This window comes from Corythoichthys intestinalis, chromosome 14 (genome assembly GCF_030265065.1).
Source record: "Corythoichthys intestinalis isolate RoL2023-P3 chromosome 14, ASM3026506v1, whole genome shotgun sequence".
Taxonomy (NCBI): Eukaryota; Metazoa; Chordata; class Actinopteri; order Syngnathiformes; family Syngnathidae; genus Corythoichthys; species Corythoichthys intestinalis.
The window spans coordinates 53,578,458-53,605,334 of record NC_080408.1 but is presented as its reverse complement, the minus strand read 5'-3'; the positions used below and the strand labels follow the sequence as shown (position 1 = coordinate 53,605,334).

The window sequence follows — 26,877 nt, the reverse complement described above, 5'->3', positions numbered from 1 at the left end:
TTCACGTCCACAGCCTTTTACCCTTGCCTTCTGCTAGGCAGTGCGACCAAAATGTTTTCTTGGTACCAGTGCAGCTGGCGTTTGGTACGTAACGTTAACAATGATTTACAGGTTTGTAGCTTTGATCTGGCCTGAGAAGAACGGTTGTTTCCATGTCCTCGGCAGTAAGTCAGACTTGTTTTAAGTGGGTGTTGGCCTTGGCCCGGGTTGTGTTTTGTCACCAATTCTGTTGGTCATTTTTATGGACAGGATATCAAGGCATAGTCGTGGTGGAGGGGGTTTACAGTTTGGTGGGCTGAGGATTGCTGCTTTTTGCAGACGATGTGGTCCTGTTTGCATCAGCAGCCTGTGACCTGCAGCACTCACTGGACAGGTTTGCAGCCGAGTGTGAAGCGGCGGGGATGACGATTGGGACGAGCACCTCCAAATCTGATGCAATGGTTCCCTGCAGGAAACCGGTGGATTGCCTTCTCCGCTTTAGGGATTGAGGCCCTGCCTCAAGTGAAGGAGTTCAAGTATCTCGGGGTCTTGTTCAAGAGTAAGGGAACAATGGAATGTGATATTGGACGGAGAATCGGGGGAGCAGGAACGGTATTACAGTAGCTTTATCGTACTGTTGCAACGAAGAGGGAGCTGAGCCGAGAGGCAAAGCTCTCCATCTACTGTTCAATCTTCATCTCACCTATGGTCATCGACGATGGGCCATTACCGAAAGGAGAAGATCATGGGTACAAGCGGCCAGATTAAGCTTTCTCAGGCGGATAGCTGGTGTCTCACTTAGAGACAGGGTGAGAAACGCTCCTATTCGCGAGAGGCTGGGAGTCGAGCTGCGGCTGCTTCACGTAGAAAGGAGTCGAGGAGGTTCTGGCTCATGGTGCGGATGCCACCAGGTCCTGACATGTCCTGCTGGGAGGAGACCTTTGACCACAACCAGGTGGAGGGAATAAATCTCGACAATGGCTTTTGAGCGCCTCGGGATCCCCCAGTCAGAACTAGTTGATGTGGCCAGGGAAAGGGAAGTTAGGGGATTCCTGCTGAAACTGCTGGCCTAGCGACCTGATTCCGGATAAGCGCTGTTGAGAATGGATGGATGGACGGGCGGACGGACCAACAGGCGGGCGGATGGATGGATAATATGAGCAGCTGGTTAGCTCAGTTGATAAGGCATCTGCTTTTCACCCTGTGAGCCCGGGTTCGAATGTTGCAGGGTTCACTGAGCAGGGCATACATAATACTGCTTAACTACCTTACATGATGTGTGATACAGAACAGAAAGACATACCAACTCAGACGTTAAACAGGTTCGTGCCAGGTGCTATGGTGAGAAATGGGCTACTGGAAGTAGCAAACACAAGTTGCAAACAAGGCGCTGTTGGAATCTAGGGAGTGGGCCTACATGAAGAGAATGTGAGACATGTGGATACAATGAGCTTATATACAGTACAGATACAGTGATCCTGGAGTTAATTGGCAAGTATCATGACAACATGAAAATCAATAAGCAGGTACCATGGCATAAAAGGTTGGAAGCCAAAATCAAGGTAACACGAAGAGAAGAACCTGAAGCTCTGGAAACTGCCAAACAGAGACTCCAAGCCTTGGCTGCAAGACTGAGGAGATACACAAGAGAAATAGAAGCCAAGAAAATAAACCGGCTGTTCTCCACTAACTCAGCTAAATTATACTCTTAGTGACAGGGCAATACCACAAGAACTCAACGACCAAGGCTGGAGACTGAACAATACTGGAAAGGCATATGGTAGAGGGAGGCATCACATAACAGTGAAGCACAGTGGTTAAAAGACCTAAGAGCAGACCGCAGCACCCTCCCTGACCAAAGCTCAGTAACCAGCACAGTGGCAGACATCCGACAAAGAATCTCAGGTATGAAGAAAAGGACTGCACTTGGCCCGGACATGATTCACAGCTACCAGTTAAAGAAGCTAACTTAACGCAATGAATGAACCAACTGCTGAAGGATGGGACCCACCTGAATGGTTGATCAAGGGACAAACAGTCCTCTTTCAAAAAGACCCCCAGAAGGGACCATTCCCCTTCAACTATCGGCCGATAACCTGTATCTCCACAACATGGAATCTCCTGTCAGGCATCAAAGCAGCTATGATAAGTGGGCACATGGATCAATACATGACAGAGACACAGAAAGGCATTGGCAGAAAAACGAGAGGACCCAAACACCAACTACAACTGTCGCCGGAGACTGCAAAACTAGAGACAAACCTGACATACAAATTGACTATTATTCTCACTACCAAGAAATGGCAGCCCTGAAAGACACCACTGCTAACACTGTGATGAGCCACATCAAGTCATTCTTCGCATGTCATGGAATTCCATCAGTAGTAACGACGGACAATTGACCTCTGTTTCGATGCCAATTATTTAGGGACTTTGCGAAGGACTATGGTTTGAACATGTTACATTTAGCCAGCTCTATCCACAGTCTAATGGATTAGTTGAAAACGGTGTCAAAGTCATAAAGAATTTGATTTCAAAAGCACAGGAATCAAACTCTGATCCCTATTTAGCTCTGTTGAACTACAGAGACCCGCCAATAAAATTACGAAAATCCCCAGCGGAGCTGATGTTTAACAGAAAACTGAAAACGAGGTTACCGTGTCTGGTCCAGTCCAAAACTGACATGCGTGATGACGTGTTGTTGGCTAGAAACAATATCATGGAAAATCAGAAACTGTATTATAACAAGGGGTCCAGGGCTCGGAGGCGGCTACGTCCCAGGGACAATGTCAGAATACATGACGGTAAAGGATGGAATGTTAAGGCACAAGTCGTGAAAATGTGGCACCCAGGTCATATGTAGTCTTGACTCCTGTAGGCGTAATTTACACCAAGGAATAGACGACATTTGCTACACATACCTCCCTCTGAGCCCGCTGAGTTGCTAGTCAGAGAAACAATTCCTCCTACCAGCCCTGTTGCTCCCGAGACCACGTCAGAGGCAGGACATGCAGTCGAACAACCTGCAGAGCCCAGTGGTCTAAGAAGGTCCAAAAGAACTGTGATAGCCCCAAAGAGGGTGTGATTGAACAAATTTAATGTTTAGTCTATTAGTGATAGTTGTGTTTGTAAGAGTTCTAAAAAAAATGTTTTATTGTTGATGGGGAAGATGTGATATAAAGTTATTCTATGTTGTGGCACTGTTGGATCTATACTGCTGTATTGTTGGATCTATGTGGCGATTGTGAGCCAGAAGGCCGCTGATGCTAGAATAAACAGCGCTGCATTATAGTCAGACCGTTGGCTTGGAGTTCGCTAAAATGCCATAAATAAAAAGTTGAACACGGCACTCGAATTCTATTTATTCGAGACAAGATAAAACAGGACCCACGTTGTCTTTTCGGGCTGTGCCCAGCCGGACCCCATGGGTACAGGCCCGGGCACCAGATGCTCGCCTTCGTGCCCCACCACCCTGCCTGGCTCCAAAGGGGGACTCCCGTAACCCGCGTCTGAGCAGGGGAAACCTGGATCAATTTTTTTTTCTTCATAAGGGGTCTTCTGAGCCATGCTTAGTCTGGCCCCTCACCTATGACCTGTTTGCCATGGGTTACCCTGCCAAGGTATTGATGTAACAGTGCAAAAATGCTTTAATGTAACTGTGCAAATATTGCACATGCAGTACCAAGATTGAGACAAGTGTCTGAGAACATATTTCTCAGTAACATGTATGTGACAATGTTGTTGCATTACCACCGTAATGGCAGTGTCATATCAGTACACACTTGAATTGAATATGGTGACAGCTCTAGGAAAGAAATTGTCCGTCCGTTTGTTTTGGCTGTTACAGCCCTGTAGCACCTGCCGGAGGGCAAATAATAATAATAATAATGATGATAATAATACATTTTTATTTGTAGAGCGCTTTTACCAATGCTCAAAGACCCTTACAACGGGATAAAGAGGTGGAAGCTGGGTATGTATAATATTATGTGATGCTCCTTGCCCTTCCTAGGCACTGAGAGTTGTAGATGGTGGACAAGGGAGGAAGGGGACGGCTCATGACCTTTTGTGCTGTTTTGATCACCCTTCGCAGTCTTCTCCTGTCATGCTTCTGTGCAGCTTGAGTGCCACACTGACATTGCTCAATTGAGCAGGCTCTCAATGGATGACTGGTAGCAGGTTACCATTAGGTTGGTTTGGAGTTGCTCCTTACTGAGCTCTCTCAAGGAGTGTAGCCTTTGATGCCCCTTCTTAACGAGTGTGGTGGTTTTGATTGTCCAGAAGAGGTCAGCAGAGATGTGGACCCCAAGAATTTGAAGGACTCCACTTGCTCCACGCTTTCGTACAGGGGGAGTCGTGTTTTGTGCTGCCAGAAATCCAGGATGACTCTCTTGGAGGTTTTTTTGTGGGTGACTTTTTGTGGACAATGATGATGGTGACAGATTTTAGCCCGGTTGGAATGATGCCGTGTTCCAGTGACAGCTTGAAGAATTTCTGTGAAGACTGTTGCTAGTAGGTCAGCATCTGCCTTGAGTATTCCTCCTGTTATTCCATCCAGTCCTGAGGCACTTGTGGGGTTGACAGCATGGATCACACGTCACATGTCCTCTACCTTCACGGTGAGTGCGTTGGCGTCAGAAGTTGGTGAAGGTTTGAGTGGTGGGAGAGAATCTGAGCTTCAAAACTTTCGCTTCTCTGCTAGTTCCGCGTCTGGGTTCCCAGATTTTGCAGCACAGTCTTTGGCCTTGGTACAAGGCCTGAATGATATTGGAAAAAAACTATTGCTGCGATTTTTGGGGGGTTTGCGATTTATTGCGATATTATATATTTTTTAAAGAATTTTTCACTAGATGACTTGAATAGCTGTTTGGAAAGACTTTGGATGACTCATCATGACCACAGTGTACAGTATTCCATTGTTTTTCGCGGTTAATAGGGACCAGAACCCGCGATAAGTGAAAAACAAGTAGCGCATAACCCCCGTCCCTTTTTGTGTGTGTGCTCTTGTAAATGTTACTTTGTGGGGCTCAGCCTTGAGGATTACACCAACAATATGGGGCCCAGAGACGTTGTGGGGACCAAAATGCCGGACCCCACATGGTTTCTTGCTTTAAATGAGCTCAGAAGCAACTCCCATATATGCCTCATGCTTTTTTTTTGCTTGGCCCAGATGGTAATAAAAATCGAAAATCTGTGTGAAAATTGGGTATGAATTTTTCCTCTCTCTGGCACCCCATGTGGCACTTGGGGATTCTGCAGGCACACACACCTTACAAGAGTGTGCATCCCTTTAGCCAATGAGACACGCCCTGACAGACACGTGATATGGTCAATGCTTTCTGCTTCACCTCATGATCTGTAAATAACCAATTAGGTTCAAGGTCAACAAGTATTAAATGGCCGACAAACAGCGCCGACTTTTTTTTTGCATTGGACACCTGCAATCACTTTACATCTGACTCCTGATGATGAATGGACACACGTCTGCATTACCACAGGCAAGTTTAACTCACATTTACTTGGTTTAATTGGGTATCTATCAAACAAATGTTTGCTACACTCAACTCATAACATTTTATTGACCTGCTTTAGTTTTAATGCTAGCTTCGTCGCGCTAGCTTTAAATGCTTGCTTCCTCGCGCTAGCTTTTAATCAATGATGGCGTCGTCTTCGCGCTTGCTTTTAATGATGGCGTCGTCCTCCTGCTAGCTTTTAATGTCAGCGTCCTCGCGCTAGCTTTAATGTTCGTTAAATTGTGTTGTATCTGCAAATTTTAGTATTATGTTGCGGTTAAGAATGGTTTCCAATCATATTTACCTTGTGTCATGCTCATAAGCAGCTAAGCAAGAGAAATAGGATTTTATGTGAACATGAGAGGGTTGGCTGCTAATCATGTTAGCGTCCTTGTGCTTAGGCCTACAGGAACTTAAAAAGGTACTTATTAAATGATTGACTGCTAGTGACGGCAAGACGTCCAATCCATTTGAACTTGGAAGCAGAATGGTACATTCTGTTGATAAAATTCTAGGAAATGAATTTAGTTGTTTTGCTTTTATTTTATATGCATACAACTACATATTTCCTTTTACTTTGATTTTTTTTTTTACATAGTTAGTGGCATCCATGTGGGTACAATTAATTGAAATAATCTGTTTTCCAGCTGTGTGTGCATTATCATCACCAAGTTGGTGGTGTCCTTGCAGACGCTACAATATTCATTCATTCATTCATTTTCTGTGCCGCTGATCTTCGCGGAGGGTGCTGGAGGCAATCCCAGCTAATGATGGGTAGTAGGCAGTGTACGCTACAATATAATCATTTATTTTACTATATTTGGTCAATTGACCTAAACCTGAATGATGCATATTGCATATTGAAATAGTATATACGTATATTAGGGGTGGGGCAAGTCAAGGTTCAGTACGCAGTATGCAGTTTTTTGGTTTGCATTATGCCTGGGAACACCTTTTCCTCAGCTCAGTACACAAGAATAAAAAAAGATCTGGGAAATGAGGACACACAAGCATCTCTAACTTATATTGCTCATGTCTGTACATTGAACAGTTGACCAAATAAATGTCTTGCTCAGTTCACTCTTGATAAGGGCATGTTGAAAACGGTCGCTGTTCTCGACCAGGCCATCCAGCTAAGGCTCCATTCCTTAACTATTATGATTCATTTAAAAAAATTGGTGATTTTTAATTGACAAAATGGAAAACTATTTGATTCCCTATTTGTAATACTAATTTATACACCCTGTCAAGTAAATTTAAGTTCAAACAAGTATCTTTGTGGTTTACTTACTAGTTACATTCCTGATTCTTTTAAAGTTGTAAAAATGTTTAAAAAAAAAAAAAAAAAATACAATGATTTGTTTCAATGAGATGAAAAATAATTAATTGCAAATTCGACAAAAGGAGTATGCCAAACCAAGTCATACAATGAACCTTTTTCAACACTGTAACTTAAGTTAAACAATACAATTATGATTATTAAAAATAATAGTTGCACGATTCTTAATACTCACCTTAATTTGTGTGGTCCAGCAAGGACTTGAACATTGCCATTTCTGTCCTTTTTGGTCCCAGCTAGATTTCCTGTGCTTGCTTTTTTTCTTAGTTCTCTTTCCCTGGACTTGATGCACCTTCCTGATCTGCATCTGCCAGCTGTGATCTTGCCTCATTGTTTTTGAAAACATTATCTCAACATTAAAATACAACACCAGCCATAACCATTTAGTTATTTCTACTGCTCTGTACATGACGGCTAAATACCTTTAGAACTGAAGGGCACCTCTGAACGTGACCCCACAACAACAATGGTCTTTTTGTTAGCGGACCCATATCCTCAGAAACTTTTCTTTCCAAAATACTCATCTGAAATTTCAACCAGTGACATCAGCAAAGAACAAATGTTATTCTAGGACGCAGCGATTCGAGTCAGACGCTCTATAAAGAACTTAAACGCTTAAACGCTACGCCAATGTCAATATTAAGGTCATTTTTACACCATTTTTAAACGAGAATTGCATTAATTAACTTGAAATACCTTTCTGTGGATTTTCCTCCCGATTTCCATCTCGGAGCCGACGTACTGTAGCCAGGCGCAAGCTTACAACAAGAGAGCCGGTTTAATTCTTCAAAATAAATTGTGTAAAGGAACAATTTGTATTTGACATGCTTTTTCAGACATTGTTAAATGATACAAATGATAAATTGTTAGCTGGGAATGGCTCCAGTACCCCAGTGAGTAACAGTTACTAATTTTAGTATTTTTTTAGAAGTACCTTGTAACTGCAACTATTTTTTAAAGTAAGATTACAACACTGTATAGATTATATATTTAATAATTATAAATGAGTGGTTGCCATCCATTTAATGACTAAGAAACTATTTTCACAGTGCCAAAATGCAAAGGACCACAAGGACACGACCTACTGATGAGGCAACATCCTATATTCTCTCGTCAAAGGATAAGCCGTGGTTCATCGAAAGATATATTGATAGTAACAAAGGTAAACAGATAAGTCCCATTCAGGATCAGCATATTTTATTCTCAGTCGGGTTGCAACTAACGATAAATTTCATAATTTATTAATAGGACGATTAGTCAGATAAATATCACTTCTTTCAATTACCTTCACAATTTACCTTGAAATTGTTTTCGGTGTGTTGTAAGTAGCAATGAAGAAAAAATGGATGACCATTTCGTTAAAAAGTATTTTATGAGAGCTTCCTGACTTAACTGTAGTCTACAACTGTATCGATTATCAAATTCGTTGGCTACTAACTAACCAATTTATTATTCGATTCAACTGATTATTAGTTGTTGAAGCCTTAAGAAGCTAGTTTAGACAGTAAGATATCCAAATATTGGCAGAAATCTGAATTGTTGTTTTCCAAATAAAGATATTTGTTAATGTCCTACCTTGACTTAACAAAAATACCATGATGCAAACTGCACTGCTGAGCAAAAAAGCAGCAGGAGGGAGAGGCTGTGCAAGCATGTGTCAGAAAAACAATAATTTTTTAAGTTAAAAAAAAAAAAGATCCTTTTAACCAAATTCTGATCCTCTTAAAAATGGCGCGATCACAACGGAATATCTCTAGTACCATTTGTGATAGATGGTGCGTGAAGCAAGAAAAAAAAAAATCTCATTTGTTTGTCAACTGACACACAGCCTAGGCAAAGCTGCTGCATGACCCAATGCATCGGTCAGATGACACAGAAGGTGTATGAATAGGCCAGAATTCAAACTTTTAGGAATTTAGCCATAACATCAGTTAATTGATATTCAGTTAAATAGTGATGTGTCAAGCTAACTAAATGTGAAATTTGTGTTCTCTTAGGACGTGGTGTGTTTTCTACTCAGCCCATTGAACAAGGTACTTTTTACATGTTCAGTACTAGTAGAAATATCGTGACCTGAAAATATTTAATTTTATAAATAGTGACTGAGAGCTAGATTTCTGGTTTGTAAATATATCTAACATAGTGGTTCTAGCAAATCATTAAAAGTGTGGTCTTTTAGGAATCTAAGCTTCTCAATCAGGATCAATTGTCAATTTTGCTGTCATGTGAACTACAAAATATATTGGGCATTCTTATACTTTCAGTCTTGATGCATCCAAAGAAGATGGATCCCTTGGAAGATTGGTCAACGACAACCACAAATCTCCAAATTGTATCATGAAAAAAGTTGTCGTCAACAACAGGCCACATTTGTGCCTATTTTCTGTTAAGCAGATAGAAGTGGGAACGGAAATAGACTACAATTATGGTGTTTCAAAATGGCCATGGCGCAAAAAGGTTTGTTTGTTGTGGTGGGCATTCTCATGATTTCTATTCATTTTAATTTTGATTCTTAATTTGTAAAACTGAAAGATCTTTTGAGAGGTGGTATGGGTCCTTTCTGAACAATATATGCTTGTCTATCGAATTTATTTATTTTTTTTATTTTTATTTAAGTTCTTTGCCATGTGCCAAACACCAACTAAAAGACCACCTTGTGAATAGTGGATACGCAAAGGTTCTTGGCACAGGAGTTATCTCTGTGAGTTAAAAGGACAAAAGCTTTGGAAAGGTTAAAAGCTATTTAAGTAATTCTTTACCTTTTCTAAACCAAGATAAAGTATTTTGAAAATTATGCCTTTGTAACTCAAGTCATTTTACTACATTTTAGTCATGTTTAAGTTTGTTGATGTGTTCACTTTAGTAGTAAATGTTTTAGGTAAGGTCATCCATTTGGATGTTGTGGTAGACTTCCAGTCAAAGAATAGAATTGGTTTTTATGTAAACAGTATTGACATTAAGGGGCCCTTAAGTGGGGGTGAGACTCTTTAGTCATTTAGTTTCCAAGCTATGTACTAATACCATAGCCATTTTGTACTTGGTGAACAGTTATATATATAAAATGGGTATTTTTAAGAGCATTCAGTGTAGCACCTAAATTGTGACATTGATGTGCCATTTTTACAGTCAGTGATGAATTCTTCATATTATGTTTATCTGAATAGCAGGTGGCAAGTGTGCCGTGCCCCAATGTTCCATTGGCTTCTGAGAATCCCATGGATGAAAATTCCTCAAGTGATCTAAACAGAGGACATAGGAGCAAACAGGTGGGCAATGCAGTCTGTTTTCCTACGAAGTGTTCATGTTGATGTCCACATTCCTTTTGAATCTGAGATGAATTTAATTATTGGCATGTTGTGGTCGATTCCTAGTTCAGATAATGAATCACTTCCAAGTTTTTCATTGTGGGGCCCAAAAACCTCAAATTCTTTGAGCTTGCGCTCAATTTCTTTTAGCCTGCTCTGCTATAAACACACACTAATGGTACAAATTTATTACATTGAGGGGCCCTTCCGTTTGGGTGGGACTCTTCAGTAATTTACTCAATTATAGTAATCCCTTTCTTTTTCCAAACTGTTACTACAATTGTCAATTTATACATGGTTAAATGTTATATATTTAAAATAGGTGTTTCAAACATGACTTGGTCTAGCACCTTAAATTGTATGTCGACGTGACTCGGTAGTTCCATTATTGCAATTAATTGTTAATTTAATGTTTTGTCTTTATTGCGGGGAGCAAGTGTGCAGTTTCCAAATGCGCCATTGGATTCTGAAACTGTAATGGATGAGGATTCTGCAAGTGATCTAGACAGAGGACATACAAGCAAACAGGTGAGCAATGAAGTTGGTTTTGCGTGGAAGTGTTCATTTTGTTGTTCACATTCCTGGTGAAGCTATTGAAATAAATTCCATTGTTGGGGTGTTGTTGTCGATTCCTGGTTCAGATAACGATCACTTCCAAGTTTTGACGTGTGGGGCCCAAAAACCTCCAATTCTTTGAGCCTGCTCTATTATAAACACACACTAATGGTACAAATTTATTACATTGAGGGGCCCTTCCGTTTGGGTGAGACTCTTCAGTCATTTACTCAATTATAGTAACCCCTTTCTTTTTCCAAACTATGTTACTACAATTGTCATTTTATACATGGTTAAACGTTATATTTAAAATGGGTGTTTCAAACATGACTTGGTGTAGCACCTTAAATTGTATGTCGATGTGACACAGTAGTTCCATTATTGCAATTATATAATGTTTTGTCTTTATGGCAGGGAGCAAGTGTGCAGTTTCCAAATGCGCCATTGGATTCTGAGACTGTAAGGGACGAGGATTCCGCAAGTGATCTAGATAGAGGACATACAAGCAAACAGGTGAGCAATGAAGTTGGTTTTGCTTGGAAGTGTTCATTTTGTTGTTCACATTCCTGGTGAAGCTATTGAAATAAATTCCATTATTGGGGTGTTGTCGTCGATTCCTGGTTCAGATAACAATCACTTCCAAGTTTTGACTTGTGGGGCCCAAAAACCTCAAATTCTTTGAGCCTGCTCTCAATTTTTTAGCCTGCTCTATTATAAACACACACTAATGGTATAAATTTATTACATTGAGGGGCCCTTACGTTTGGGTGAGACTCTTCAGTCATTTACTCAATTATAGTAATCCCTTTCTTTTTCCAAACTATGTTACTACAATTGTCATTTTATACATGGTTAAACGTTATATATTTAAAATGGGTGTTTCAAACATGACTTGGTGTAGCACCTTAAATTGTATGTCCACGTGACTCAGTAGTCCCATTATTGCAATTAATTATTAGTTTAATGTTTTGTCTTTATTGCAGGGAGCAAGTGTGCAGTTTCCAAATGCGCCATTGGATTCTGAAACTGTAATGGATGAGGATTCTGCAAGTGATCTAGACAGAGGACATACAAGCAAACAGGTGAGCAATGAAGTTGGTTTTGCTAGGAAGTGTTCATTTTGTTGTCCGCATTCCTGGTGAAGCTATTGAAATCAATTATTGGGGTGGTGTTGTCGATTCCTGGTTCGGATAATGGATCACTTCAAAGTTTTTCATTGTGGGGCCCAAAAACCTCAAATTCTTTGAGCCTGCTCTATTATAAACACACACTAATGGTACAAATTTATTACATTGAGGGGCCCTTCCGTTTGGGTGAGACTCTTCAGTCATTTACTCAAGTATAGTAACCCCTTTCTTTTTCCAAACTATGTTACTACAATTTTCATTTTATACATGGTTAAACGTTGTATATTTAAAATGGGTGTTTCAAACATGACTTGGTGTAGCACCTTAAATTGTATGTCGACGTGACTCGGTAGTTCCATTATTGCAATTAATTATTAGTTTAATGTTTTGTCTTTATTGCAGGGAGCAAGTGTGCAGTTTCCAGATGCGCCATTGGATTCTGAAACTGTAATGGATGAGAATTCTGCAAGTGATCTAGACAGAGGACATACAAGCAAACAGGTGAGCAATGAAGTTGGTTTTGCTTGGAAGTGTTCATTTTGTTGTTCACATTCCTGGTGAAGCTATTGAAATAAATTCAGTTATTGGGGTTTTGTTGTCGATTCCTGGTTCAGCTAACGGATCACTTCCAAGTTTTGACTTGTGGGGCCCAAAAACCTCAAATTCTTTGAGCCTGCTCTATTATAAACACACACTAATGGTACAAATTTATTACATTGAGGGGCCCTGCCGTTTGGGTGAGACTCTTCAGTCATTTACTCAAGTATAGTAACCCCTTTCTTTTTCCAAACTATGTTACTACAATTGTCATTTTATACATGGTTAAACGTTATATATTTAAAATGGGTGTTTCAAACATGACTTTGTATACCACCTTAAATTGTATGTCGACGTGACTCAGTAGTTCCATTATTGCAATTAATTATTAATTTAATGTTTTGTCTTTATTGCAGGGAGCAAGTGTGCAGTTTCCAAATGCGCCATTGGATTCTGAAAATGTAATGGATGAGGATTCTGCAAGTGATCTAGATAGAGGACATACAAGCAAACAGGTGAGCAATGAAGTTGGTTTTCTGGGAAGTGTTCATTTTGTTGTTCACATTCTTGGTGAAGCTATTGAAATTCAATTATTGGGGTGTTGTTGTTGATTCCGGGTTCAGATAACGATCACTTCCAAGTTTTGACTTGTGGGGCCCAAAAACCTCAAAAATCTTATATCCTGCTCTCAATTTTTTAGCCTGCGCTATAACAAACACACACTAATGGTACAAATTTATTACATTGAGGGGCCCTTCCGTTTGGGTGAGACTCTTCAGTCACTCAATTATAGTAACCCCTTTTTCGAAAATATGTTACTACAATTGTCATTTTATACATGGTTAAACGTTATATATTCAAAATGGGTGTTTTGTATCCTTGTCTTATTTCTGCAACCTTGGTTTACAAAGCCCACAGGGCTCTGATAATCTGAACAAAGACTAAGTGGCCAGTCTAAATGCTTCCAGGGTCGTCGTTTTGAGCAACTGACACTGGTGTTTTCATCTCTGCTTCCGTATTATTAGCCAGCTTCATTTGTAATCATTTTGCGTTCGCGTTATGGCAATTGGGATTCGTGGTATTTTTTTCCCTTTTGCAAAACAGTCGGAATATGCCATTTACCTGACACTTCTCGTCCACTGTATAGTAATGACTGCAAGTGTGCCCCCCAACCCCATTTTTTTCATCATCAGCCGCCATTGGCAACATGCGAAATAAACAAAGCATAATTTACATCATGAGTTCAAATTTTCAATCAGTGTTAGTGATATAAATATTTACAGAAGTATTATATAAAAAATCTGGTTTATTAGCATCCAGCTAATTAATCAGGAACACTCACGTGATTCAGTAGATGGAGAAGTGGCGCTTAAAGTCATTCGATAGAAATCAAGGTCACTGCCTTCATCTTCTTGCGTGGCAGCAGCAGGGGGCAACGGTAGTTGACTCCCAACAAGGCTGTCAGTTGCGTCAACAAGGCCTGGGGTTGCACACCTGTTCACTGGCATCCCACTGGACCCCAATGTAGACGGGCCTTCCCCTGCATCCAAATCAATGCTTAAGCTGTCTTTTCCCAGGCTGAGCTGCCTCTGAAGCGGGATGGAGTCAGCTGTGTGCTGTGGGCTGGTGATTGCTGAGGAGGGGGAGGAAAGGTTGCAGGCTTGGGAGCACATGGTGGGAATGGGCACTAAGCTTTGGAGCATGGCAGCCTGAACTGCGTGGCTCCCCACACTCATAGTCTCGGCCGGCATGTATGCTGCCATGGCTGCCCATTGCTGCTGGGTGGCTCGGAATATGTTAGCCTGGCTCCAGAGGATAGGCTGGCCACCAGGAAGGACTTGAGCAACCTGCAGAGAACCTTGTACGGGGAAGGCGAGAGTCTGAGACTGGCCATGAAACGGCTGCTGGGCCCACTGGGATGACTGCACTGGGCCCATGGTCATATAACCTGGTGAGGCAAAAGAGAAGGGAAAATGAAAAAGGAAATAATAGCGAAATTACCATGTCAGGATTACATTGTTGTTTTTCAAGATTTATTTTAATCACAACACAGCGACTGCTAACAAAAGCTAGGAGCCGAACACAACTCTTGCCATTGTCACGTGTGACGAGTGATGCGTTCAAGAAAAAGACATAAACCCATCCATCCATCCATCATCTTCCGCTTAGTCCGGGGTTGGGTCGCGGGGGCAGCAGCTTTAGCAGGGAAGCCCAGACTTCCCTCTCCCCAGCCACTTCAGCTAGCTCCTCCGGCGGGATTCCAAGGCATTCCCAGACCAGCCGAGCGACATAGTCTCTCCAGCGTGTCCTGGGTCGACCCCGGGGCCTCCCACAGGTGGGACATGCCCGGAACACCTCTCCAGGGAGGCATCCAGGAGGCATCCGAACCAGATGCCCGAGCCACCTCAACTGGCTCCTCTCAACGCGGAGTAGTAGTGGCTGGACACCAAGCCCCTCCCAGATGACCGGGCTTCTCACCCTAGCTCTAACGGAGAGCCCGGCCACCCTGCGGAGAAAACTCATTTCAGCTGCTTGTATCCGGGATCTTGTTCTTTCGGTCACGACCCACAGCTCGTGTCCATAGGTGAGAGCAGGAACGTAGATTGACCGGTAAATCAAGAGCTTTGCCTTTTGGCTCAGCTCCTCCTTCACCACAACGGACAAGTGCAGATTTCGCATCACTGCAGACACTGCACCGATCCGCCTGTCAATCTCCGGCTCCCTCCTACCCTCACTCGTGAACAAGACCCCAAAATACTTGAACTCCTCCAATTGGGGCAGGATCTCATGTCCGACCCGGAGAGGGCATGCCACCCTTTTCCAGCTGAGGACCATGGTCTCGGATTTGGAGGTGCTGATCTTCATCCCAACCGCTTCACATTCGGCTGCGAACCACCCCAGTGAGAGTTGGAGGTCACGGCTTGATGAAGCCAACAGCACTACATCATCTGCAAAAAGCAGAGACGCAATGCAGAGGCCACCAAACCGGACACCCTCAATGCTTTGGCTGCGCCTAGAAATTCTGTCCGTAAAAATTATGAAAAGAATTGTGAGAGTAAACAAAATACTACCAAGTGACAATGGGTAATACATCACAAGACTGGAGAAAAGATTTGCAAAACAAAAAACAACAGCCAGTTGGGCAATTATAAACAAATGCTCACCATTAATTTCCAATTAAACCAATAATTTCATGCTTGTGAAACTATGTCATACCCATAACGGTAGTATCTAAAGACTGTGGTCTCGCCCAAGACCCCGGTGCATGCCCCTGTTTCTTTTGTGTCTGCGGTGGGGTAGTCCATGAGGGTTGTGGTTGTTCCTTTGCCCAGTAAAGGTGGGGTCCTGGAGTGGCTACAGTGGTCTTGGAGCCAAATACAAGTCCCCGATGGGTACCCCTCTTGGTCTGAGGTTAGGTGTTTGTGACTCTGCTCCTCTGAGCCTGCCCCTCTTCTTCCTGTCCGTCTGAGCTCCTGGTTGTTGTCTACAACCCTTTCTGAATAGGGTTGGCCGAGGGGCCCCTAGAGGGGTTTTCGAGGCCTCGTTCCGGAGAAGTGATTGCGAATTTGTGTCACTTCGAGGTGGGATCTCAGGCTGGGGGCAGGGACCGTTCAGTCCCCCTGAAGACCCCGATAGAAAATATAAGTGCCCATTATGTCAAATACAGGGGCATTTCCAGGGTGAGCGGGGGGGAGGGGGGTCCTAACTTCTTTCTAGTCTTGGAGCCTTCTGCTCAGGTTGGCGGGGCCTGGCCCACACAAGCACTCTTCATTTCTCACTGTAAGCATTTGACACAATGGCCATTTATATTTTCATTCCGGGTCTTCAGGGGAACTGAAGGGTTCCTGCTCAGCCCCCATAAATTTAATGCATCATACATATAGTGTGTGTCTGGGTAGGGGCTTGGGGGACATACTTGTTTTAGAAGGTTGCAGCAGGAAGCTGGGGGTTCAGAAAGCAGGGAAGCAGTTCCCCTTTTCCTTCACGCTGTTTCCTTGCTAGGCTCTCCTATTTATTTTGTATTTAACGCATGCGCTGCACTTTCTTCACGGTGTTAGGTTAATGATTGTCAGTTGGGAACCTGGATGCCATTATAATAAAATGGTAGGTGGGTCTTTTCTTTTGGTGGAGCTCTTGGGGAAGGGACTCCTCTTTGTCTGGACGTGTGGGTGCAGTAGGGGGTATTTTGGGCTCTCTCCCTTGTGACCTCCTCTCATTCCCTGGCTCCATCTTTGTCTTCACTCTCCTGGCGTCATACTAGTGACGGGATCTGTCGTTCACTTGAGTAAACGAATCCATTCCGGTTCGTTCAGTAAAAAGATTCGTTCAAACAAATCGTTCAACGAATCGTTCGCCCCCCTCATCTCCCTCCCCGCCCAAATGAATCGTTCGGTTAGTGAACGGGAAGTGACGTTGCCGAACGAATCACCAAAGACCGTTTCGCAGTATAACTGAACGGGAAGTGACATTGCTTGGTCCCGCCCTCTCTTGCACACAGGCTCCTCATTGACCGCTCATCGTAGTTTCAGAAATGAGTGACAGGCGATATCATTCTGCTATCACAGACAGCCTCGTCTCCCTCCCGCTGCTGCAAAAGCGTGGGAGAACTTCCGCGTCGTCTGTCGTATTTGTATGGGCTCAAAGTCATGGCTCGTGCTTGCATTTCGATTTAGGACACGGTTAAACATTTTCCTTTTGTGGGGGGAGTGGGGGTTTGGGGTCGGGGGCGCACTGACTTTCTTTAGCATGATCTTGATCACATATACAATGCTGCTGCTACCAGCCAACGCAGCATGCTTGCTGTCACGAAAATAGAAATTGAAAGTTTAATTTCTAAATATGGAACGACCAACACATCATATTTACCTCTCGCTCTGTTGTATTTTTGTTTCTATGCACATCACTATTATTTTTGGTCACTATTGTTAAAACTAACGTGTAAATAGCTTGTTGTCAAATGTGCTGCTCTGAAATAAAAACAATACTTCATTTGATATATGACAGTTTAATTGCAAATCAGTATTAAGATGACCATATAGAATTTTTGCACTGGTATTAATAAATAAAATAATCCGGTCAGCTCCCCTGTCGTCCCCTCATCTCAGATCGTCAAATGCTGACGAGACATAATTGTTTGCTCTTTACGATGTCGCCTTTCTACTCTCATTAGTCTGTTAAGAAAAATGTAGACATATTGCGACATCTCCAGTGTCCGCGTGCGTTGTTTTTGGGCGCTTGAGTTGCACAGAATGGACGGATTGACATAATTTTTCAAACCAACCAACACCCGACACGCTCTGACACGAAAAAATAAATAAATAAAACAGTCGGAAAAAATTGACATGTATATAATCTCATTGCAAATCAGTATTATGGTGATCATACTACATATTCTTTTTTTCTGTGCACATATTAGGTTAATATCGCTGCCATGAAGCCTCCATACAGTAACAGTTCTCTGCCCCCTTCACTGCCGTCACGCGACCGCAGCTCAGCTTTTGCTTGCCTTGTAGCTACCCGTGTTTTAAATTACTGTAAATTTGATAGTATGTCGTCATAGGCAGTCCCGAGTCTATTGAGAAAAGTAGTAGACTAAACCATGCTCGCGAGATTTGTGTGGTGTTTTTGTCTGTTTGAGCAGCATTTGATAGGCTCCACGTTAACAAGTATGTGACAAAGTCATTTCCTTTCATTTTTTGACTCGTTCACCGCATAGTCATTACTGGAAAGTCAAGTTAGCAGCAAGCTAGGTCAGGAACCAGAGGACCGAGTCACTGAATGGGAAGTGACAAAACTGGCTGCTTATTGGCCACACGTGGAAGTGAGTGACAGACGCCCTGATTCTGTTTCCGCTCCCTCCCCTGCCCGCGATGAGGCTGGCGTCTGATTGGTCATGTGCGATGTCAGAAGACGCTGCCGCTTGCTCAACGCCCTCCCACACAGCGAACAAGCCCCAACTCCATAGAACGAATCAGTGCAGATGGTGTTTAGTTCGGTCTCGTTCACCCAAACAATTCGTTCAAAAAGAACGAATCGTTCGCGACCGATACAACACTACGTCATACTTCAGCACCCATTATTACAGGATAGTCTTTGTGTAAGTATTGATTCCAGGCTTGGTTGCTTTTACGTTATATGCTGACTGCAATATAAATTGTATGTTCATGGCAAATTAGTTCGTGTTTAACAGATGAAACATTCTTTTATTCATTATGACATTGCTAAATTACTGAAAATTGGTCAAAACTGCCGTGCTGTCATGCACGGACAAAATTAGCTTCATGAGTCCCAAATCAAGACACGCTTTCCATCCTAGCACAGAAGAGGTCAGTCTGCCAACAACGTGCAGCTTGACAATAATTGTTGACAATAATTTGTGTTCCTATATATTGTCACTTTATCCTGCATGTTCCACTGACAGACAATTTCTCACCTTCATTTAAAAAACAGTGTGATTCTGACTGTAGTGAGTCCTGTATTCCCAGACTTTTGTAGACGTAAGTGGGAAGGAAATTAGCTGTCGCTCCAGTGTTGAGCTTAAAGGTTTTATTTGTGGAACCAACACATCTGCAAATGCCTGTTCAGACTCTCTTTCAACACTGTGTTTGTGTGTTAAAACATCGATACTCTTCGTGCTCCATGATTCTACCCCTTTATTGTGTGTATTCCATTGAGTTATAAGCCTTTGCAAAATGATTACATTTGTTGCATATTTTGCACTTTTTGCCTTTGGCTGGACAGCTGTCTTTTGCTCCGGGAGGCTTGTGCCCATATCATTCCCAGGTTTTTTAACATTCTTTGTCCTATTCAGGTTTGCTTTCAGCATTTGTTGTTGCCTTGTCATGGCGCGTCTTCCAAATTTTTCCTATTCCCTTTTTGGAAAATGGCAATTGATGGCTTGTACAGACTGATCTTTTAGGCCAAAATTACTGCATTCTATTGATTGGAGCTGTGCAATTGCACTCATGGGATCTGACAATGTCTATGGCTTTATTCAACGTCAATTCTGCTCGTGCTGACCTGAATAAGGGAATTAAAAAGGCCAAAGTGGACAACAGGAGGAAAATAGAGTCCCACTTCAACAGCAACAGACTACGGGAGAGATGGAGGGGTATACAGCAGGGGTCCCCAACCTTTTCTGGACCACGTTAAACATGGCCGCAAATGCAGCGATTTCAAAGTAAACACTACAAACTTTCTTTAAAGAAAGGAATATTAACTTACGTTTGATCATGGAAGGAGATGTAGAAAAGTTCTCAGATACAGCCTGCCATGTTAGCTGCACACAACAACTGCACACGACTTCGCCTTGTCGTTAAGCATTAATTAAGAAGCCCGCTTCACAAAGATGCGATGCTGGAAGTTGTCGCAAGGTTTTCAATGCTCTCGTAGCGATTTCAGGATATTCCGGAATGACTTTAATCCAGAACCTCGGTAGAGTTGTTGTCTCAAATGTACGTTTAAGGTCGCCGTCATTTGCGATCTATACAAGCTGATCCTCCTCTCCTGTTGCACAGACATGCTCGAATCACTCGGTTTATTCACAAACGGGTCACGAATCCACTTCTTCGCAGTTCGTGGGTCTTTGAGGTTGCAGGCTCCTCAGGTGCCCTTTTCGCCGTAAAAATATCTCCAAAGACGTCTGTTTTCCAGTCATCTTCGCTCATGTGGGGGCTAACTATTTCCGGGAAAAAATGTGCTGCGCCCATGGCCTTGTAATACGTTACTATCGAGTACAAGCGCCCATAGATATATTATATACACAAAACGAGATGTACTGCTAGCAGTCCAATCAATGCATTTCTATGACAACATTCTAATCTATCCTGTAGTATTATATTTAGAGTAGACAGGGATATTAGTGTGTTAAACAGGGACACAGGGTTAATTCCGCCAGAATTCGGTCATTAATAAATTTATTATTTCTGTGCGGCCCGGGAGATGGGGACCCCTGGTCTACAGGACATCACCAACTTCCGGGGCTGGGACATCATATCTGGGACTTGAGCAAGTCGCTGGCTGAGGTTTTAATTACCACAGTGACATTCACCCACTCCAGCCAAGCCCCACCCCTCTCAGGACCCAGCCCCTATTCACCATAGAGGAGCCTCATGTAAGGCATGTTCTACAGTCAGTAAACCCCAGGAAGGCTGCTGGTCCGGACGTAGTACCAGGGAAACTACTCAGAGCATGTGCAGACCATCTCTCCCACATCTTCTGCAGGATCTTCAATCCCTCCCTGTCCCAAGCAGCCCTCCCAACATGCGTGAAATCCGCTACTATCGTCCCGGTTCCCAAAAACACACCAACATCTGGCCCAAATGAGTAACGCCCTGTTGCCCTCAACCCAATTTATGAAGTGCTTCCAGAGGTGGGTTTTCAAGCACATCAAGGACAGTTTCCCCCCCATACTTGACTCTAACCAGTTCACATACCGGGTGAACAGATCCACAGAGGTCACCATCACCATAGCTCTGCATGCTGTGCTGAGTCACCTGGAACAGCAGCAGAGCTCTGCCCGGATGCTTTTTGTGGATTATAGTTCTGCATTTAACACCACCAAACAGCTATCATAAAGATGGCTCAGCAGCGTCTGCACTACCTGAGAGTCCTCAGGAAAAACAAGCTGGAAACGAAGCTGCTGCTGGCCTTCTACCACGCATCCATTGAGAGCTTTTTAACATACTGTATTGCCATCTGGTACAGGAGCTGCACTGCAGACAGTGAGAGGCTTCAGAGGACAGTCAAAGCAGCACAGAAGATAATTGGCTGTCCTCTCCCCTCCCTGATGGACATCTACTCCTCCTGATGCCTCAGCAGAGCTCTAAACATCCTCAAGGACAGCTCACATCCTAGTTTCCATCTGTTTGAACTCCTCCCCTCTGGGAGACGCTTTAGGTTTGTGTGTTTACTAACACTATCACACTAATATTATCAACACTTCGACAGCTCAAGACTCGGCAGGTTGTGTCGCTATCTCACTCCCGCGTTTCACATGACAAAACACAATCACTGTAAAGTCAGGATGCCTCGGAAAATATTCTATCAGAATATTACACCTCACACACGTGGTTTTAGGTGACATTTTAATTTTCTGAGATGAATTTTAGGTGTGAGGCATAATTTCTAAATTGACAAGAAATAAAAGCTTCATAGGTTTCATTCACTCTATGTTAAGAAATCCTGTAAGATCAGTTTCTTTTCTTAAACGTTTTGACAAAAAGATACTGACAATGTTTACAATATTCTAATTCAATGAAACGCACCTGTATTACCCAACAGATATATTTTACTTCTCTGAAAAAGTAACTGATTACATATCTATTTATTCATTTATGAAAGTAAATACTTTTAGATATTTTAATTTAAAAATATATATCAAAAATTATTTTAAACCCTTCAGACCTGCATTTTCCTGCTGGGCAAAAAAAAAAAAAAAAAAAAGTGCTGATTTTTACTCTACTCAAACACCAGAGCACAGTGCAATTTTTGCACAATTTTTTGTTTGGGATATTTTATGCTTTAATTGTTTTTTTTTTTCAATGTTTAAGTTAATGTGTTTTTCATGAAAAAATAGCACTTTGCGTAATCCTTTTTGAAATTCCGTTTGGTCGGTCATTTTCAAAGAGCCAAAAATAGTAAAGAGGTTATATCCAATCATCTCCCAGAAGTGGAAATAGCAACAAAATTCAGTGTATCTATTGGTTTAGAGACGCGAACATGTCATGTGCTTCAGCAGCATGCTTAGGTCTGAAGGGGTAAAAAGCATTTTTCTTGCACTGTTGTACAGTATGAGAAAAGATAACTACCTCCTCACACTATGAAATGTATCAGAATAATATAACGTGCAGAAATTTTGTCAGGCATCAATATGAAATCAATAAAATAACAAAAATATTAATCAACTGAAGATGGCATAAACAAGACCTGCCCAAATATAAAAACATAAAGCTATCAACAGAGAACACCAGAATGGAATAGCCCTTATTGTCATTATCCACTTGTCCAATGAAATTGTGGAGCATCTCCCTTTACAGTGCAGGACAAGTGAAAATTCCAAAACTCACTTGCAAGAATAAAAGTATAAAATCTAAACAAATATAAAATCTGTATGAGGTAGTCCTATGTTCAGGCAGTGCAAATAATTGAAGTAGCAGCAGTTGACAGTCAAGGCATTGAATATTGCACTTAAATAAGTATTACATATAGTGTCTCCCAGAGGGGAGCAGTTCAAACAGCTGGAAACCAGGATGTGTGTGCTGTCCTTGAGGATGTTTAGAGCTCTGCTGAGGCACTGGAAGGAGTAGATGTCCACCAGGAAGGGGAGAGGACAGCCAATGACCCTCTGTGCTGCCTTGACTGTCCTCTGAAGGTCTCTCCCTGTCTGCAGCAGTGCAGCTCCGGTACCAGGTGGAAATGTAGTATGTTAGAGGGCTTTCAATGGAGAGCAGCAGATATGTCTGTAAAAATGACACTCACGTGCCACGGCACTGCAGGGGGAGACTTTTCACTTGGATCATGTGACAAGTTAATGAGCGTTACCTCTGTTAACGCTTTTATAATAACTATAGGGCCATTAGAGAATGAGAAGATGTAACGTGTTCTGTTGAAACTGGAAGCAAAAATCAGTTTCGTTATGTAACAAAACGAACTTTAGGTTCTACACTTATGCTGCGTTCCAGAGAAGTGGGAAGTCAGTGTTTTCCGACCTCCGACGAGGAAAATATCATTGGAACGCCACTCGAACTAGGAGGTCCAAGTAGCGAAGTCGGAGAAAAAATATCTAGCCCGACTTCCAAGTTGTTTCAATCTGACGTCACTGGACAAAATGGCGATGCTCGTGGAAACACAACACACCGTGAATGGTAAAACATAATTTACACGATTATGAAAAATATATTCATCTTGTGCAAAATAAAAAGAACTCTTCTCTGTGACTTCAAGTGCAGTGTGTGTTATTGTGTGTCTGTCAATGAACATGTATTTTAAGCCGGGGCTAGACAGTTCGCGGTAGGATCGCTACTGGTAGTCAGACAACTTTTATCAGTTAAATAAAGAGAGACTCAGACAACACATTGATGACACAATAACAAAGTTAAATAATAAAATGTTCTCATAGTGAATTAGCTTAATGAATTTTCAGATTTTTAAATTGACTTTCAGCGAGGATGTAACTAAAGAGGGCAGTTTACAGTGTGTGCTATTTACATCAGCCGCTGTTTTTCCTCCACTATTTGATTGCTTGCGATAAGGCAGGTTTGCTGTAGGTCAAGAGGCCTTTTGATAAACATAATAAAAAAACAACTTTTCATGATCAGCCATCTTTTGCGGTTTACATTCGCTTGGAACGCTTTGAGGTCGGAACTGGTACCATCCGAGTGGGATAAATCTGACTTCCCACTTCTCTGGAATGCAGCATTAGTGCTGACTAAGGCGTCCAACACGAACTGTTGCATCATTCTGCAGCTTCACAAACTCCCAGAAAATATTGACTATACAAAGGTTAAAGTATAAAATTTCCTCCAAAATTAGGCATCAACTCATTTGTTTTATGCATTATATATATTTTTTTTAATGATAGTTTACTTACCAGATGGCACAGACGTGGAGCTGAAAGGGGCATACATATCTGCAGGGTTGTGTGGCTGCTGCTGCTGCTGCTGCTGCTGCTGCCGGCTGCTCCTGCTTGGGTCCAGTGAGTTGGCAGGTGACGGCGGCATCTGAGAAAGAATTTTATTAAAGTTACTCGGAAGTCATCTTTTTGCTCTGCCTAAAATACTGTACTGTGGCTTGACAAAACTTGTATTCTCAAAGATACATATTACTTATATAGCAAAGTTACAGCTTACACTTTTTTGGGGGGAGGGGGTGGCCTGCGTGTGTGTGTATACATATACAAACACATATGGGAGTTTGATGATTCTACGCAGTATCTCAGCTGTTCCTAGAACTGCACTCTTCAGGACTGAGGCTTCAGATGTTATTCCTGGGATCTGCTTGAGCTATTCTCACAGCTTGGGGGTTACTGCCCCCAAGTGCTTCCACCTTGCACTGCTCCAACTGCTCTTTCAGCCTTTGATACTTCTCGTGTTCCTTTTTCCATCTCTGGAGCATCTTTGCACATCTAGGGCCTATTATTGTGCAGCCATGATTACAGTCTCTGTGCAGTCTGTCAGTCCAGCGTACTCCAGCCACTTGGAGGAATTCTTTATGTCAGACACTTCTTTAACTTGCGCATTCCATGTAGGATCTTTTCACTCCAGGTGGTTTGCACCTCCTCTTCTGCACTCACTTGGGGTCTCTGCTGTCTGAGACATTCACTAAGCAGGGGGCCATTTTCTTTATTTTTTTTTTCTAGTTTTCGCTGTTTCATCCCAGACTGTGGAATTGACACTCACTTGATCTCTTTCTCCTTAGTGTATAGTCTGAGGGTGCAGGACTTAAAGCTGGTTTATACCTAACGCATCTGCCTAGTCATATAGGCGACCATGTCTCTCCATACGGTGCACGAACGCGTCAGATTTCCACACTTGCTGAAATTTCCGCGTGGAGACGCACAACATATAAACGAACTGCCATTGACTGAGCCAAGTGGAGAGGATTCATCAACACCTGTGGAAAACATGGCGGATGAACTCCTTATTGCTGAGGTTCACAAATACAAACATTTGTACAATCCTGCAGATAAACACCACCAGAATAAAAATGTCATTAACAGCTCTTGAAAAGAGATTGCAAAAATTCTTGGGAAGGACGAAGAAGCCATCAAACAGTTGTAGAAGAATTTAGGATACTGCATTGTGAAAGCAAAAAATGGAGCGAATGGGAAGACGGTGATGCAGGTGGAGCAACGGAATAGGTTTGCATAGGGACGATAGAGACATAACACTACCAACCTTTCAGGATGCTCAAATTGTCCCCACCAACCTTTAAGCAACCGTATTTGCATTATATAATGTGTTCAGTTATATAGGTAATATAGATTGTATTCCTATATATTGTAAGAATAATATTGACCCAACCATTATGAAGTGAATTATTTTTATTGTTCAGACTTACATTTAACCCTTTTCACTTGCTGAATGTGCCAGTCCATTTTTTCCCCTTAAATGCACATTTGATTGGCTGATGACTTTTCCCATATGGAGACAGCCCGACACAGACAACATGTGTACAACCTGCCGCCTCCTCTGCCCCCTTCGAAGAGGAGGGATATAAGTTTTTTTTTTTTTTTTTTTTTCAGCTAGCAGCAGCCACTGTAAGTAATGTAAAAAGACATCAATGTTGTGCAGGTGGAGAACACATCTAATTTTGCAACTGAAAGTCTGACCTGCATCAGCGTTAGCATGACATTAAACTGTGTAAACTTGCAAAGCTGTGGTAGGAAGCTGCTGAGAGAGAAGTGACTTCCACACCTACGTGTTTTCTACTGTTAACGTAAATTAAACTGTGAGAAATGTAGTAAAATCAGGTTCACCCCCTTCTCCCCAAATTTCATTTGTATTTTATTTATGTGGTCTTAAAGCGGCCCAAAGGAGCTTTTATTTTTTTGTCAAGTTTGGCTGTGCTTGTGGACAAATGCAGCAATGTTTCACCTGAAGGAAGGCTCAATTTTAATTGATTTTTGTGATTCCCTTAAATTTTTTCATTTATATTTCTTTATTTAGACAATGTTGAATAGTCTAAGAAAAATGTTTTTTTTTACATTCCTGGATATGTAAGAGATTAATATCCTTCATGTTCAAACATTGTAATTTAAACTTTCTAATAAAATCCAGAGATTAATTCTGGAAGTTTATTCTGAAAAATTTTCAACAATGACCTGAACCAATTCACGTCAAAGTTAGTGTAAGTCCATACAGATTTACTTTGCATTGATCACTCAACCTATCAATTAATTAGGTTCATATAATATAGCCCTGACCACTGTTCACCCAATCTGTTTGGTTAAATTAATGTCCCGTCCCCAGCAAAAAGTATACAAGCAGGTTATGCTGTTATATCGTCCTTAATTTTTAGACTTTCCCAATATTGAACGAAATGGGCTCGCTCTCCTCATTCATCAAACACTATGAAAAGTGGAAAAATGTTTCATGTGACACGTAAATAAATTATTATTTTAATCAAAATGCGTCCAAATGGGGGGACTCGCTGTGCTTGTTAGCTTGGACGTAGATTAGGCATTCTTTGATCTTCTCAAGGTCTCTCTCCTCTCCTAGGGTCATTTCTTTGCCTCGAGGGGGACAGATTCCACACTTGCTTCCTCCACACTGAGGGACACATGCAGCACCGACACTGTCCTACTTGAACCAGTCAACCAAGTCTTTGTTCATAGCAGCTACTCTACTGCGGACAATTGTCTCTCGACCTTCTACCTGGAATTGTTTATGACACTTGAGGACCTCTCTGTAGGCTTTAGAAGCTGTCCTCATTGTCCGTTCGAAGTGAATTTCAGACCTACAGAAAGCTAGGTCTACCACTTCAAAGATGTCAGGATAAGTTCCACCTACCATCTTCCCCAG

General features: G+C 42.1%; 1 protein-coding gene across 5 annotated transcripts in view; it reads right to left on the bottom strand.

The window, feature by feature from the left end:
• Positions 1-26,877, bottom strand: part of LOC130929678 (disabled homolog 1-like) — a 257,976-nt gene that overhangs the window by 22,750 nt on the left and 208,349 nt on the right. For all 5 annotated transcript variants that reach the window (XM_057857060.1, XM_057857062.1, XM_057857063.1 and 2 more), the window contains 2 exons: positions 23,946-24,075; positions 13,698-14,303 (listed from right to left, as the gene is read on the bottom strand). In XM_057857060.1, the coding sequence (XP_057713043.1) occupies positions 13,698-14,303; positions 23,946-24,075 (736 nt within the window). The remainder of the gene's footprint in view (positions 1-13,697; positions 14,304-23,945; positions 24,076-26,877) is intronic.